Raw genomic sequence first — 17,412 nt, forward strand, 5'->3', positions numbered from 1 at the left:
ATTATTATTATTATTTTTAAACATTGTACAAAATATGTTAACTAGGAAAAGTCAGCTGTGCTGTGACCTCCGCAGGACGTCCTGTTAGGATTAGCGTCCCCCACACATACTTATTGCAGTAAAACCTCTAAAAGATAGAGCTGTACAAAAAGAAAAAAAAAAAATCTAAACAATTTAAGAAGAGCAGCAACTTAACACTGCTTTAGTTCATTTAATTTTTCTTTCCCAAAAATACATTCCTAAATATACAAACTATACAATCTGGTCATTTGAATGCTGGTTTTGTTTGTTTGTTTTAATATTAACAAAAAGACCCAAGCTTAAAAAAAAAAAAAAAAAAAAATCTGTTTCATCTTCAAACCAACAAGAGTACTTGTGACTCGGTACCTTCATATAACACCACATAAATAACTTTAGCCACAGTCAAGTGTATTCACAGCGTGGTCAGTGGAACCAAGGAAATACTTTTCTGGCTATTAGACATCATCTGCAGAGAGCGTGGGGATATTCATTCGAGGTCGGGTGAAAAATGCCATCTTCTCCCTGTAAAAGATACCACCACTTCTTAGAGCTGGGTTTCCAATTCGAATCAGAGGGGAAGGGGGCATCTCAGATCAAAAGGATTCTTGGGCTATATAGCCAGAGTCCCCTCATGTGGTGTAAACGTTTAACATGCTCTGGTGCTAACCAAAAGTTTGGAAGTTCTAGTTCACCTACTTCACTTCAGGGCCTCCAAAGAAAGGTCTGGTAATCTTCTGATACACTGGACATTAAAACATTACAGAACACAGTTCTACTCTGTTGCATGATGGAGCTGACTTGACATCAACTGGACTACCTTCAGTGTTTGTTTTAGATTCCTAGTTTGTTAAAAAGTTCAGAGATGTTCAAATATAGTTATAAAAATTACAGCAGTTTTTTTTTTAAAAAGTCTATGCTCCACAAAATAATGTGTCTTTAAGAACACACATGTATGCATGTATGTATCCTATTTGAGATCATCAGCAGTCTCAAAGCAAAGCCTCCTATGAATGGGAAGCCTGAGCCAAATGACCTTCATGAGCCTCTTGTGAAGTGTCTGGGTCCAGTGTAGCGAGACACCACCTCTTTGAGATGCTGGCAGGCAGCAGGCAGAGCCAGGGAGGCCCAGAGAGCATACGTCACCCCCAGGTATATTTATCATTCAGCCAATCCTCCGCAATTACCAGTGACGGAAACGTTCAGAGGCAAGGCCGGAGCAGGTGGCTCATTCATTCAACAACAGGATCTAACAAATGAGCTGGAATTGTTTGGGTACTGATAAAGACAGCTGAGGGAAGACACTGAAGAGCTCATAGATCACCAGGGACAGCTTGGCAGAGGAAACACATCTGTTACAGAGAGAGCTGGTGACCTACTAGATGAGAAGGGGGTGGGGAATGGTGAGGCTGTGAGCAGACTGAGGCTGGTGGGGAAGGGAAAGGGAAGCTGGTCTGTGCCCAATGGCCTTACCTGAAAGACTGCACTTCTGGGGGCTCCTTACAGCTTTGGCCGCGAAGTCTGTGGACATCCTTTGCAGCCGCCCTCATCATCTTGTCTGTCTGAAGCTCACCCTTGTGCTCGGCTCGGTCCATCTGTAGGGTCAAATAAGCCAGGCACTGAATGGTAGAGGGAACCCCAGGGAGAACTTTCTGACACCTATGAAGAGTCTATCAAAAGGTCTGAGGCTCACTTGGACACTAATTTGCATTGTAGTATGAGTCACAATGGCGAAAAAAAAAAAAAAAATGTCCATCAATAGCTGAATGGATAAACAATAGGTGATATACCCTGTAGTGGCATATTATTCAGCCATAAACAGAAATGAAATTCTGATTCATGATGCATCATAGACAAACAATGAAAACTTTGTGTTGAGTGACATAGTCAAAAAGCCCACTGCCTTTTGTAGACTCTGACTCTTAGTGGCCCTGCAGGGCTGACAGAAGAACTCCTCCCTAGGGTTTCTGAGGCTATAAATCTTCATGGGGAGAGACAGCCTCATCTTTCTCCCATGGAGCATCTGGTGGATTTGAACTGCTGACCTCACGGTTCACAGCTCTACAAGTAACTCACTACACCACCAGGGACCCTTTGACTGACGTAAGCCAGGCACAAAAGGACAAATATTGAATGATCCCACTTAACATGGAATATCTAGAATAGCCAAATGCAGACAGAAAGTAGATTGCCAGGGGTTGCCAGAGAATGAGGAAAATAGGAAATGGGGAGCTGGTGCTGAAGAGGCACTGAGCTTCAGTTTGGAGTGATGAAAACGTTTTAGAAATGGGCAGTAATAATGGCTGCACAGAGGTGAACATAATTAGTGTCACTCGACCTACATTTAAAAAAGCAATTTTTAAATATCTATTTTATGACAATAAGAGAATAATAATAACAAAAGGTCTGAGGGTCACAGAACAGGCACCCTCTCACTCTTTCTGGTCCACTGTGGATCCACTTTATTCAGAATGATGGAGCCGGGAGTGGAGAATAAGCACATTGTCTGTTGCTAGATCAGAAACAAGCCATGAAAGCCTTCTCAGAGAAACGTACACAACCTCATCTAATCCACAGGGCCACTCAGGAAGGGGAATTAAAAAATAAATCTTCTAGTTCACAGATGAAGAAACTGAGGCTCAGTCATATTAGGGACTTCTTCAATGTCAAATGACTAAGAAATGGTGGAAACCCTATTCTAAGTCATGCAGTTCAGTTTAGCGTAAGAACCTTAAGTACAACATTTAACACCTTGCTCGCAATGCAAATTTATGTAAGCACTTGTGAGAGCAAACTACAGTTGGTCTTAAAATATCTAGATGCCATATACTCAAGTATGGCAACAATAGTGATGTTGGCCCAGGATCGGGCAGTGTTTTCTTCTGCTATGCATAAGGTGGCTGGCTATGAGTCGGTACTGACTTGATGGCACCTAACAACAACAAATATACTTGAAGACATTGAATGCACAAAGAATCTTGGTAAGCAAAGCCATACAGTTAGATTGTTAGTTCACTTAAAAAAAAACACAAAAAAACCCCAACCAGGGTATCTATGCACTTGTTTCCTTATCTCTTTCTGCTTTGGCTACCAGAAAGCTCAGAGATAAGGTAATGAACAACTGTAATTAGGTTACTTTAGGTTTGGGGTACATTTAATTCCTTCTCCTTCTTAAAGCTTTCTATTTTCTACTTTCCCTTATGGCTCTTTTTGTATCACTATTTATTGTGAATAATTAGTTGTTGTGAAGTGCTGTCACCAACTCACAGTGACTTGTAGAAAGTTTCCCAAGAGCAGCTGGTGGGTTTGAACCACCGACCTACACTGCCACACCAGGGCTTTGTTTATAATTATATAAGGTATAAACAATAAATCAGAAAAGAAATAAATATTTTTGTTATTCCTGAATTGTCAGAGTCAGTTTGAAGCTTTTACACTCGCACAGGCTGAAGGTGTCCAGCACCACCTTTCCCCTGCTGCGCTAAGGCGTCACTGCCTGTATGGAGGTCTGGAATTTCAGGCCCTCACAATAAACCAGGTAGGCAGCCCCCGTCAAGTGCTCTATGCAAGCTCTGGCTCTGTACAAAGAGGTCTAGTGAAGGTCCGTCATTCCTGGCACGGATGACAGTCAGGCTTGTCCTCCTGGGCATCCTTGCAAGCACATAGCCCTGGCATGATGAGTTCCCCTCCGCTTTGGAGATGCCTGCTTTGTGGAACTGCATGTCCAGGCGCTAGGCAAGTCAGAGTCCTGTCTCGACTCTTTCAGGGCATGTGTTCTGGCCAGAGTAGGTACCTAATATGTTTGATGAAGGACCACATGAAAGCATAAATGTGTGCATACTAAGGGGCAAGTGATGTACTGGTTAAGCACTTGGCTACTAACCTTTGGAACCCACCAGCTGCTCCAAGGATAAAACACAAGGTAATCTGCTTCTGTAAAGATGTTCAGCCTTGAAAACCCTACGTTCTACTCAGTTCTACTCTTGCGGGGTCACTGTTACTTTGACTCGACTCAATGGCAGTAGAGCACAGGGCTGCTTGGGTCCTTCCTGCCTGGACTGAGGAGCCCTGTAGGGCCAGTTAAGGCCCTGGCCTCTCTCATGGCAGGGGTTCCCCTGCAAGGGTAGAATGTGCCCCACTCCCTTGCCTTTCGGGAAGGCCACTTACCCGCTTCTCCAGCATCTTCATCAGCAGGCGGAAACGCTCGTCCTCACGCAACCACGGTGGCAGCTCCTTCTCTCCGTGGCTCTTGGCTTGTTCGAGTTGCTCCTTGAGCTCCTTCAGCACCGAGATCTCCTGAGTCAGCTGGCTGTGCCAGGTCCTCGTGGCCTGCAGATCCAGTTCGAGGTCCAGCGAGGTACGAATGAGACGCTCAGTGCGCAGGGATTTGACTGATGAAGGCTATGCAGGTGGGGATGGTGTTAGCTCATTACAAGTGGACTGCAGTCACATCAATCCATGTTTCTCTTTCCTCTAAGACTGCCCAATGAGGTGTCCCATAGGGTTGCTAAGCATTGGAATTGACTCAAACACAATGAGTTTGGTTCTGGTTTGGGTATATACACTTTGTATAATCCCCTCCACTTGAGTGAATATGATAGTCACACCTCTGATTAGGTTACAAATCTGTTGGCTCTGAATTAAAATGAAGATTATCCTGGATGGGCCTGACCACATCAGGTGAGTTCTTAAATGCAGAACAAGGCCCTTTTTAGGGATAGAGATTCTCCTGCTGGTCTTGAAGAAGCAAACGGTCAGGGGGAGAGCCATGGGGCAAAGACCTGAAGAAGGGTCAAGCCTAGCAAGAAAACATAAGGAAATGAATTCTGCCAACAACCGGAGGGACTCTTGGTGTCTCAGATGCTCTGCAGTACCAGCCAACTTCAGCAGAAGTGGGGAAGGTGAGGCTGGGGACCCAGAGTGGACAGGCAGCCCCCACTGTCACCTGAGCCTGTGTCCACAATCCCCACTCCCCACAGCCACTCTCCTCTGCTTCTGCACTGTCGCCCCTGCTCATACTGGTTCCTCCTGGAGACAAGGCTTCAGGGAGGGAACACTGGATGGTGTTAGGTGAAGGACAAACTCCTGCTCCTAACCATCAGTAGGCAGGTCTGTAGGGATGCAGAAGGGCTTCCTCCTACTTCAGGCTTTCAGCCTCCTTTCCCTTCTCTCTCTTGTACTATGTGCCGCCGCCTTCTTTTTTTGAAATTCTGGGCTCTGGGTTACTTCTGGATCTGCAAACTCATCAGCCTGCTTTAAAGTCTGTGCTAAAAGCCCAACTTGGCATCATCTCCTGCTGCTAAACGACAGAACCAGGAGTAGGTCCTCTGCCTAACAACACCCTCTCCCTCAGATCCCTCAGCTCAGCCTCCACAAGGAAGCACAATGCTTTTCTGCAGGGACAGCCAATAACTCGTCCTGTGTGTTTCCAGCTGGTCTGAGAGAAGCCCATTCATACCTCGCTGCTTTGAGTCCAGGTTCGGCTCTGAAGTGCCCAGCCTTCTTCTAGCATGGACATCTGCCAGAGCTTGTAATGCCCAGTCTGCTGGATGGCCCTCAGAACAGAACCTGGCAGGAAGTGGGCTCCCTTCAAAGCACACTCTCAGATTGATGACCCTAATGTTTAGGTTGCTAACCCTAAGTCACTAGTTATTAGTGACTCTGACTTCGACCCAGGAAGACAAGGCCAAATTCTCATACTCCTAGTGTCTTGCCCCTTATATGTTATGATAATAACATTACAGTTACCCTTTGTTATTATATGTTATGATAATAACATTACAGTCACCTTCCCCAGGGCCTGCATAGGCCTTAGAGTTCACAAATTTCTGTTTGCAAATACCACCATGCTTGCAAGAGCAACCCTGGGGTGACTCTTACCCGCTTCATCCGGACGCTGCGCCGCTCCAGGGAGTTACGAACGAAAGGTGGCTTTCTGGACAGAGTTGAGCTGTCACTATCACTCCGATTCAGCTGCAATAGAAAAGTTGTGGGAAGTTACATAGCGTGGCCACAGTGCAGTCTGCAAAGTTGTATTGGGGCCAGGAGAGAGGTTGGATTCCCTCTCTCAGCCCAGTCTTTCCTCTCCTTGTGCAACACTGCAGGATTTGGGTTTCATTCTGACCTTCCTTGTCTGTTTAGCCCATCAAAAACAAACCAATTACCATTGAGTCAATTCTGAGTTTCCTTATGTCTGTATAACTAAGCATTTATTTCTCATGTACTAGGAGTATTGGTGTGGCACTGTAGGATAAGCACTGGACCTTAAGGTCAGTTTGAACTGCAAGGTCGGTGGTTCAAATCCACCAGTCGTTCCTTGGAAACACGATACAGGGTAGCTATGAGTCTGAACTGATTCGATGGCACTTAACAATCAACAACAACAATTATGGCGCTGTAGGATATGCAGTGGACTGCTCAGCACAAGGTTGGCAGTTTAAACCCACTAGCTGCTCCTTGGAAACTCTATACAGGGTCGCTTTGTGTCAGAACCAACAAGATGGCACTTTTCAACAACAAAATGTGTGATGCAAGGAACCCTGGTGGCATGCTGGGTAAGTGCTCAGGTGCTAACTGAAAAGTTTGATGGTTCAATATCACCAGCTGCTCTTTGGGAAAAGATGCGGCAGTCTGTTTCCATAAAATTACACACAGCCTTGGAGACCCTCTGGGGGGCAGTTCTACTCTGCTCTACAGGGCCTCTGTGAATCGGAATTGACAGCAATGGGTTTGTTTGGTTTTATAGGTGATGCATGCTGCTACACGCCAGACCTGCAGTATCTCATCTAATCCTTACAACAACCTCCTGTGATGGGAACATCATCACTTTATGAGAGGAGAAAGGATTAAAGAGCTGCACAGGAGGAGCTCTGGTGGTCAACAGTTAAATTGATTCTATGGCACCTAACAACAAAAAAGCAGTACAGCTGGGATTTGACCCCAGATAGTGGAGTCCTGGTGTGGCGTTGTAAGATAAACGCTGGACTGCTGACCACAATATTGGGGTTCAAACCCACCAGTTGCTCCTCAGAAACCCTACACAGGGTCATTTTGCATTGGAACTAATTCAACAACACTTAACAACAACAACAGCATGGCTCCAGGGCCAGCACCAGAAATTACCTGGATATACTGTCCCCCTAAGGAGCTCCGGTAGCATAGTGGTTACGAATCGGGCTGTGAACCTTATGGTCAGCAGTTCAAAACTACTAGGTGTTCCGCAGGAGAAACTGCAGAAAAAGCGCTCTGCTTCCATAAAGATTTACAGCCTCGGAAACCCTGTCGCTATGGGTCGGAATCAACTCAACAGCACTTAACAACAACAACGACTATCCCCCTGGATCTTCTACAAAGGGTCTTCAGTTAGTGCAAATATTTTGCACTTATATACTAACTAAACGTTGGCAGTTGTAACCTACCCAGCATATTGTGAAAGAAAGGGCTAGTGAGCTTTATTGTTGTTAAATGCCATTGAGTTAGTTCTGACTTACAGCACCCATGTATAGGGTTTCTGAGGAGCAGCTGGTGGGTTTGAACTGCTGACCTTGTGGTTCACAGTCCAGTGCTGACCCTACAGCGCCACACCAAGAGCCCAGTGATCTGCTTCCTTAGTGTTGTATCCAAGGAAACCCCATGAGCAGTTCTACAACATACAGCATTGTGATGAAGTGGAAACAACTCAATGACAACAGGTTTTTGGTCCTGCTGTGGCGCTGTGGGATACGCACTGGATTGCTAACTGCAAAGTCAGCAGTTCAAATCCAGCAGCCACTCCTCAGAAACCCTACCCAGGGTTGCTATACAGGAACTGACTTGACGGCACAAAGGCCAGGAGTCCTGGGGATGCCGCGGTCCGTTATGTACTGCCCTGTAGAGCAGCAGCCCTGCCTTATGGGGTTGCTATGAGTCACAATATACTAGATGGCAACACGTTTGGTTTTGGATGCAAAGGACTACTTTCATCTACTCTTCAGCATGGTGGTTACGAATCGGGCTGTGAACCTCAAGGTTAGCAGTTCGAAACTACCAGCTGTTCCGCAGGAGAAAGATGAGGCTTTCTACTCCCGTAAAGATTTACAGCCTCGGAAACCCTGTACAGGGTCGCTGTGGGTCGGAACCGACTCCACGGTACTTGAGAACAACAACAACATTCCCTTTTGTACATAGAATGTGCCTTTTAGCTTCATGGAGCCACTGTCAAAATTGATTTAAAAATTTTTTTAAATAAAAGCAGTGAGGGAGGGGAGACTAAGGAATGGTGATGGTGGTGTAACATAGTAAATGTAATTCATACTGCTGAATTGTATAGTCAAACATCAAAGTCTGTTATATGTATTTTATCATCATTTTTTATAAAGTTAAAGAAAAAAAAAAAAGTCTTAAGGCAAAGCCTCAAGGGCCAGCCATCTCCTTGGAGATGATGTGGTAGACAGAGTCTCCTAGTGTCTCCCAGGTCATGGTTCCTCCCCATCAAACACTTATTTCTATTCCCTACCCAGTCAGAGGTCCTTCTACTGAGTGTGTCCCCAGAGGACAACAGGAGGGCGGGGTGTGTGTGTGCGGGGGGAGGGGGCTTCTTTCCAAAGTCAGCCTCCCGCATTGGTGTGGTGGCCACAAGTCAGCACCGCAAATCTTGTTGTTCTACCAGCTATCAGCTCACTGCTGCAAGTCTCTCCTGAGAAGTTGTTAGCAGCATCCTTTTTGTGGTTATTAATAATCATTAATGATAATGGTATTAATAGTCCTGCACCCCAGGGAATGCACTGATGAAATAGCTACTGCGCTAGCTAGATCCTCAATGAGAACAAGAAATAGACTTCTTCTTGTCTACTGGCCACAGGGACTGAGCACCTCTGACGGGCCAGGTGCTTTCTCCAAGTTTCTTGTTTAATCCTCAGACAATCCTAAATCATGAGGGAACCCAGGCCCATAGAGAGTCAGGAAACATACTCACACAGCTGGGAGCATCAGAGAAAGAGTTCAAGGTCCCTTCAGTGTGGCTCCAAGGCCACACATCCTCTCCTGGCCCCACAGGCTATACCTCTGGTTCAATGGGCAGGTTGAGGGGGATGGGCTATCCTGACAAGTGGGTGGATTCAGATAAAAGGACTGGCTGGTTGTGCTACCAGAAGGGGCCTTTAGCCTGTATTGTTCTCATCAAAGGTAGCACTTGCAGAATCTGTGTCCTGTTGTTAGGTGCCATCAAGTTGATCTCCACTGTTACTGTGCCCCTTGTTATGACAGTAGAATTGCCCTATAGGGTTCTCTTGGCTATAATCTTTCTAAAGCAGATCACTAGGTCTTTCTGCTAAAGTGTCTCTGGGTGAGTTTGAACTGCCAACCTTTTAGTTCACAGCCAAGCACTTAACCATTTGTGCCACCAGAGCTCTTAATATGTGTGATAAACATAAAATCCAAACCCACTTCAGTCTAGTTGATTCCTATTCATAGACCCTAAAAGACACTGTAGGACTGCTTCATAGGTTTCTAAAGTTATAAATCTTTATAGAAGCAGACTGCCACCCTTTTGGTTAACTGAGTGCTTTAGCCACCACACAACCAAGGTGGCTTGGATATGTGTCATACCAACACAAAAGATGCCGAGAACTAATCCTTACACTGTAGTTTATGTGTTATCGAGAGCTTGAAAGTTGCAATAAAATCCTTGAACATGTTTCTTACACCACAAAGACATTTTAAGGCATTTGATCTCAGACTGTTAGAATAGTAGAAATGATTAACAAAAATTGCAACTATTGCCCTGTTTCATTTGCTAGCCAGGAAAACTGAGACAGAGAGAGGTCACAGGGAGCTAGTTTAAGAAAAACAGTACCTGCCTCTCAAGCATGTATTTGCTATTTAGTCAAAGCTAGTAAACCAATGAATATGAAAGTGTTACTGTTAAATACATATAAGGGTTGGGTGAGAACTTTAGGGAGAGATTTAAAGAGTGTCATACATTATCCCTACTTTTATGGACTTAAAGTCCAGCAGGAGAGACCAAACCAGAGACATTAACTGACACTAGCCATGCTGAAGGCCAGAGAAGGGAGATGCCCCAGAAGTCATGTGGTGTACACAGCTGTGTCATTAGGTAAGCAGAAGGGGCTCCTCTCCTTCAAGTTCTAGGAGTCCCTGAAGAGGGGTTCTGAGTAGGGAAATGACAGTGGGCTTTTGAGGCAGCCTCCTGTCTATGCCACTGTTAGCTGGGTAACCTAGAGCAATGTGCTTTGACTTTCTGAGTCTCAGTTTCTGCATCTATGAAATGAGGGTTAATACAACTGGACTTGCAGGGTTGTTTTGAGGATAAGATGACACAGAAAATATTTGTGTGTGTGTGTGTGTGTGTGTGTGTGTGTGTGTGTGTGAAAGCTGCTGGTTAGCATCTGAAATCTTATCATGTAGATAGGGAAATCCCCATCTTACAGGTCTTGGTGAGAAGGCAAAGCCCTCCATCTGTGAAAGAGGCTGAAGGCACTGAGGTCTTGCTGCTGTCACAGCCTCCCTGACAGTTCAAGGCTCTAGAATTGGGCTCTGCCAATTGAATGCAACTGCCCAGATTTTGAATCATGACCTAGTGTGGCTCATGACTAGATTCATGACCGTGCCTCTCTGATTTAACCAGTTCACTCTCTTGTTCCCCAAGTGTGCCACGTCAGTATCTCAGGGAGAAACCATGAGTAGCGGCTGTAGAAGCAGCAGCCACCGTATCACACGGCTGTGTTGGCAGGGGCATGATGGAAACATTGGTATGGAACTCCCAAGGCAGCCGCGGGGCAAGCTGGATAACAAGTTCTGCACAGCATTGACGGTGTCCTTGCCAGAGAGATTGTCTTCGTGATGTGATTCTGACAATGCTCTGTCCTGCCTTGTTAGTATTTGACTTCTGAGATGGGCTCTGAAGTCTGGTGAGGATGTGAGTACCAACGTCCTTTCCAAACATTCTTTTCCTTCCTGTGCTGCTCAGAGTCTATTGCTGTTGCTGGCACTTAAGAATCCTGAACAGTCCAGGGTTTGGCACTAGCAGGAGAGCGCTGTAAGTCACTGTAAGTAACAGACTTATAACACGTGGAGTTTAACGAGTAGTAGTGTTGAGGTGAGGGGCAGCACAGGCTTAATGTTCCTGGTTGGAAATATTGGATTCTTCCTAATGAAATGAATAAATTATGAATATGAATTGTACATAACAAGGAATAAATGAATGAATTAAATGGCTCTCTACTAAATGAGGCATTTAGCAAGCTTTCGTTTTGTGGGTGCAAAACAGAAGATTAAACGAAATCTGTTGTATCTGGGAAGACAGACTAATATGCTTGTGGCATTTTAGGGGAAATGATAAGAAAAAACTTCAAGATGGTATACTGTTGTTGGTTGCTTCCTGGAACCCTTAGTAAGATTTTACATGAAAGCTTGGGTTATAGTAGGCCAGTTGGAGAGCAAAGAAGGAAAAATACAGCATTGCTAACAGAGATACTTTCGGCCTGCGGCATGTTGATTGGGAATCTCTCAATGTGCAGCCTTGCAGGGTTAGAAAAAAGAAAGCATCTTAACTGATGCTGTTGCTAGTTGTGATCAAGTAGGACCCTGACTGATAAATAATGGAACCAAGTACTGTCTGGTCCGGCACCATCCCCATGACTGGTTGCAGATGGCACTGTTATGATCCCTAGGGTTTGTATCAGCTGGTTTTCAGAAGCAGATGGCCAGGCCTTTCTTCCTAGTCTGTTTTAGTCTGAAAGCTCTGCTGAAACCTGCTCAGCATCACAGCACCATGCTATCCTCCACTTGAGAAGGAGGTAGATGGCTGGGCGCTAAACCTGAGCTACCAGTGCCTTGTCATTTTAAGTAATACTGAGAATAAAACACGTGAAGTACCCTGTGTAGTGCAGGCATGCTACAGATGGGACTGGAGCTCCTTGCTATCCAAGGATGAAATTCTGGAAAGAAAAGTGAATTTGTTTAAACAGGAAACCAGCATTTGATAGTAAATATTGGTGGTGGTGGTGGTTGCGGGAGTTTGAGCCTTTGAAAAGAAAAAAACACTTTAGAAAAGCGACGCTATCTTATAGTTTCCGTTTCACAAAATTACAACCACCTTCTAGTTATGATAAAAAAAAAAAAATTAAGCACTAATTTCTTTTAGTGTGATTCTCCTGACGAATGACATTCTATACTTGTGTTTGATTTCCACTGCTCATACCTAAAGGCAGTACTTTTTGCAAAAAAAAACAGAGTTTTATCTATTATCCTAAGGGCTTTTCTAAATCCTTTAAATTATTCACTTTTGAAACACTGATTGAATTTTTCTCTTCTTCACTTCTGAGCGGGTTTAATTGCAAGATCCTTCACCTGTGATTCAGGAATTCCCCCAACATAATGTTCAGCGATTTCAAGAAATCCGGTGCCTTTTATAAGGTCTACAGCCAACACATACTGTGCTAGATTACCTTCTCAGATGCTCACAACTGCAAACAATTAGCTAGGGACTTGACATGAAAGGGAGGGGCTTAGGTTATCATTGGGAGGCATGGCAAGAAATGTGGAGTGGGAATGAAACTGAAGGGGCAGGAGACCTGGATTTCACCCTGGCTCAATGTGTCTCAAGCACACCCCCACCTGTCTGTCAGTGGAGGCTTTGCACATTGCTGTGACCAGGCTGCAGTGGAACTTCCAGACTAAGAATAGGAAGAAAGGACTGGCAATCTTCTGAAAATCAGCCAGTGAAAAAATCTATGGATCACAACAGTCCAATTTGCAACTGATTGTGGAAATGGTACAGGACCAAGCAAAATTGCATTCCATTGTGTGAAGAAGGGTAGCCAAGTATTGGGAGATGACTCGATGACAGCTAACAATAACAGTAACAGCTAAGAAATTAGTGAAAATTTTCAAGTTATGAGAAGTCAGCTTCTCAATGTTATAATTGTAGGTCCTAGATATGAAGAGGAGTGCTGGTGTGGTGATGTAGGCTAAGCACTGGACTTCTAACTGCAAAGTTGGTGATTCAAATCCACACCAGCTGCTCCATGGAAATTCTATACAGGGTTGCTATGAGTTGGAACTGACTCCACAGCACTATCAACAAGAATAAGATACTGAGAACCTCCTCCCTCTCATAACAAGAGACAAGTAAAGGGAAGGTTAACATAGGTAAAGTTCCACAGGTGCTTTTCGTCTCAATTTCTGTGGCGACTTTATTGGAATGCTCTTTATGCTTCTATTGTTGTTGGTGAACCTGATAGGGTTTCCAAGTAGCAGCTGGTGGGTTTGAACCGCTGACCTTGTGGTTCAAAGTCCAGTGCTTATCCAACCATGCCACACCAGAAGTCCTTTATACTTTTAGTTCTTGTTTAATGGCTCTATAGGGTAGAGGGGAGTCCTAGTGTGGTGCTGTAGGATACGCACTGGATGGAACACAAGGGTGGTTTGAATAGCAAGGTCAGTTTCCAAACCTGCTCTTTGGAAACCCTATACAGGTCACTATGAGATGGAATCGATTTGACGGAACTTAATTGATACAACCTTGCTTGCTGAAAGTGAAGAGGGCTTAAAATATTTACTGATAAAGATCAAAGAGCACAGCCTTTGGTATGGATTGCATCTCAATGTAAAGAAAACAAAAATCCTCACCACTGGACCAATAAACAACATTCTTATCAATGGAGAAAAGATTGAAGCTGTCAAGGACTACATTCTTCTTGGATCAACTATCAACACTCATGGAAGCAGCAGTCAATAAATCAAACAGTGTACTGCATTGGGAAAATCTGCTGCACAAGACCTTTTTAAAGGATTGAACAAAGATGTCAGCTTGAGGATTAAGGTGTGCCTGACCCAAGCCATGGGCTGCCAAAAGAACCAAGATGCTTGTGTTGGAAGAAGTACAGCCAGAGTGCTTCCTGGAGGCCAGAATGGCCAAACTTCATCTCTCATACTTTGGACATATTGTCAAGAGGGGCCAGTCTCTGGAGAAGGATATCATGTTTGGTAAGGTGGACGGTCAGAGAAAAAGAGGAAGACCTCCAGCAAGATAGATTGGCCAAGTGGCAGCATCAATGGGCTCAAGCGTGGCAACAATTGTGAGGTTGGCCCAGGACTGGGCAGTGTTTCGTTCTGTTTTACATAGGGTCACTATGAGTTGGTGCTGACTAGATGGCAACTAACAACAACAACAACATAAGGTGGAAGGGAAGGAAGTATATTCACAAACATATTACTTAAGCCCAAGACTCAGGTGACGTATACACTTGCTTACCCGGCACACGTACTGGCTCTGGGGCCCAGGGGAGAAAGTCTTAGAGCGGATGATGGTGCTCCCTCGAAGAAATGGCCCTGGGGATGGGGTGCTCACTACCCGCCGATCCTTGGGCCGCACCACAGTCGGGGATGGGACTGGTGTGTCTGTGTTGGTCTCTTTGTCCACCTGAGGAAGAAGTCACAACTTTGAGACCACCAGTCTCTACAAGTCCTTAGTCACTCACCCAAGACCCATGGACACTAGCAGCTCCTACCCCTCACTTTTTGGTCCACAGACAGAGCTGGGAGCTTCTTCGGTTCTAGCTGTTTGATGAATTCAGCTCAGCCCAGCCAGGATGGCATTGAAGGGCAGATGTGCTGGTCCCCTTCCCAATGATACTTGTGGTTGGAGCTAGTGGGAGCACATTCACACACAAAATCACATGAGCAGTAGCCCTAACTCATGTACTGATGCTCTGGACTTCACCTCCTGGAGTTTTGTGTGCCAAACAAATTTTGATAGAGGTACACCCAAGGCCTCTGCTGCCCTCCCCAAGATTGCAGATGATTTCTTGCCATTATGGATGCAATCAGTCAAAGTTTTAAAAACTGGGTCATCAGGTTTTCTGCTTTCCTTCACTAGAGTCAACCAGTAGAGGATACACAAATACACCAAAAGGTAAAACTAAATAGAGCCTTGGTGCGATTTTGAAAAAGGTGTGTACCTTTCTGGCTGGAGGATTTTTAAATAAAAGTCTACTTGGTGTGAAGTAGTTAGAAGGCCCCAAGTTCTCTTCCAGGTGTCTCACCTGGGCACCTCTGTGAGATGCACAGCCTGTACCTCCACCTGCAGGTGCCCTGCTTAAGCAAAACAGGGCGCTCTCTTTCCAGGGGTTCCAGCAGGTGGAAAGAACAGAGGGAGCTTCACGGGGAGTGAGTCCTGTTAGAGCATGCAGCCCTAGAGCAGTGGGGGAGCAGGACACAAAGAGAGCTTGATTGGAATCCCTTTGCCAATTGCACTTGGACAGACCCAAATGAAGAAATCCATTCCTTCCAAGCTTTAGAACCCATCATGCCCACTTGAAGCCATTGAAGAATTCATTCTGACTCATAAGGACTCTGTAGGACAAAACAGAAGTGCCCCAAGGTTGCAAAATTATAAAAACAGACTATCACATCTTTCTCCTGCAGAGGGGCTAGTAGGTTTGGCTCCCGAAGGATGCAGTGATCTGCCTAAGACTGTAGAGGAAGAAAGTAGCTGAGGCAGGATTTGAAATCAGACCCATTTGATGGCAAAGTTTGCATTCTGTTCAGAGAATCAGGGATCTGCAGAGGGCAGGAGAGATGAGAGAGGCAAGGCTGGACTGTTGCCGTTGAAATGATCCAATGGACAGATAGGGATACTCCCATATAGCCTTCTGCAAGCTACCCCATCCGAGGACCTGTCTCCTAGGAACTTGTCCCAAACCTTTGTGGGCTATCCATGCTCTGAGGGTTGATCACCACTGCCCAGATATAGCGCCCCCTGCCCCCTCACCCAGCCCTCTCTACCTTTAATGCTGCTGGGCACTCATCCATATCCAGTGAGGCCTTCTCAGTGAACACGTCTTCCTCTCCCTCCTCTTCCTCCGCTGCTGCCTCATCCTCGCTGGTCTCCTCATCATACCTCCTGTGATGACACACGGCAGGGTCACACTCTCAGAGATCACTCTGCTTTGCTGGCTAATGACCTGGCGTCCAGGCATTTAGAGAACTCAGAGCAGTGTCTTGAAAAAAATCAGTTTTAGTTAGGTATAAGGAGCTCTGGTACTGTAGTGGTTATGAATCGGGCTGCTAGCCTCAAGGTCGGCAGTTCGAAACTACCAGCTGTTCTGCAGGAAAAAGATGAGGCTTTCTGCTCCCATAAAGATTTATAGCCTTGGAAACCCTGTGCAGGGTCGCTATGAGTCGGAACCGACTCCACGGTACTTAACAACAACAATTTATGTGTAGTGAAACCTGTAAGAGCTGAAATGACTTAGTTTTTCTTCCAGGTCTCACAAGTTTCCTGCCTTTGACCGGATACTGCCTGGCCACTTTTCTGTCACTTTGTATTAGTGGAAAATGTTTGTGTTTTTCTTCTCTGACAGGTTTCCGCCTTATATAGGTCTTGGCTTTCGCAGGTTTTACTGTGCAATAAGAAGCATCCATTTCTAGTGTTCACTTTGTTGCCTGTTGACTAATGTACTCATCTGTGCAACCATTACCACCATCAAGACAGAGAACATTTTCATCACCATAAAAGGCTTTCCCACTTAGTGCTCCCACCCCTGACCACTAGCCTCAGGCAATTGCTGATCTGACCACTATCACTATAGATTTGCTTCTTGTGAGTTTCATATCCATGAAGTAAGCTCTTTTGTGTCTGGCTTCTTCACTCAGCATATTTTTTATATTCATCATGTTGGTATGTGTGTAGGTAGTTTGCAATTTTTTATAGCTGTGTCATAATCTACATAATCTAAAAAGTCCTAGTGGCACTGTAAGATAAGCAATGGACTACTAACTGCAACCACCATTCATCTGTCAGTTTATCATATGGTGCTTAGTGTGTTTCTGTAATGGTGAAAGCTAAGTCACTGAATTTTAAATACCAGCAGGGTCACCCATGGTGGACAGGTTTCAGCTGAGCTTCCAGACTAAAATAGACTAGGAAGAAGGAGAGGTGGACTACTCCTGAATGGTATGTCACTGAGAACCCTATGAATGGTAGATATTATGGTACATAAAGATGAGTTCCTCATGTTGGAAGGCACTCAAAGTACTGCTGGGGAAGAGATACCTTCTTCAAAGTAGAGTTGACCATGATGAAATGTGCAAGGACTGCGAGTTAGAAAACCAAATGGGAAGAACAAGCTCAGCATTTCCCAAGCTGAGAGAATTACAGAAAAAAATTCAAGCCTCGACTTGAAATATTGAAAGATATCCCATGCGAGTTAAGTTTTACTAAAGGTAATACAGAAACAGCTGCAAGCATTCATTGACAGAGAACTTCCAGAGGTTCAAGCTGGATTCAGAAGAGGCCGTGGAACAAGAGATTATCATTGCTGATGTCTGGTAGATCTTGGCTGAGAGCAGAGAATACCAGAAAGATGTTTACCTGTGCTTTATTGACTACGC

At 45.0% G+C, this 17,412-nt stretch overlaps 1 protein-coding gene across 1 annotated transcript in view; it reads right to left on the reverse strand.

Moving 5' to 3' along the window:
• Positions 1 to 476: 476 nt before the first annotated feature.
• Positions 477 to 17,412, reverse strand: part of WWC1 (WW and C2 domain containing 1) — a 235,908-nt gene continuing 218,972 nt past the window's right edge. Inside the window, exons 18-23 of the mRNA XM_006864838.1 lie at positions 15,805 to 15,922; positions 14,273 to 14,440; positions 5,899 to 5,991; positions 4,186 to 4,419; positions 1,492 to 1,613; positions 477 to 543 (exon numbers count right to left, since the gene is read on the reverse strand). Of these exons, the coding sequence (XP_006864900.1) occupies positions 477 to 543; positions 1,492 to 1,613; positions 4,186 to 4,419; positions 5,899 to 5,991; positions 14,273 to 14,440; positions 15,805 to 15,922 (802 nt within the window). The remainder of the gene's footprint in view (positions 544 to 1,491; positions 1,614 to 4,185; positions 4,420 to 5,898; positions 5,992 to 14,272; positions 14,441 to 15,804; positions 15,923 to 17,412) is intronic.

The sequence above is a fragment of the Chrysochloris asiatica genome, unplaced genomic scaffold (genome assembly GCF_000296735.1).
Source record: "Chrysochloris asiatica unplaced genomic scaffold, ChrAsi1.0 scaffold00071, whole genome shotgun sequence".
Lineage (NCBI taxonomy): Eukaryota > Metazoa > Chordata > Mammalia > Afrosoricida > Chrysochloridae > Chrysochloris > Chrysochloris asiatica.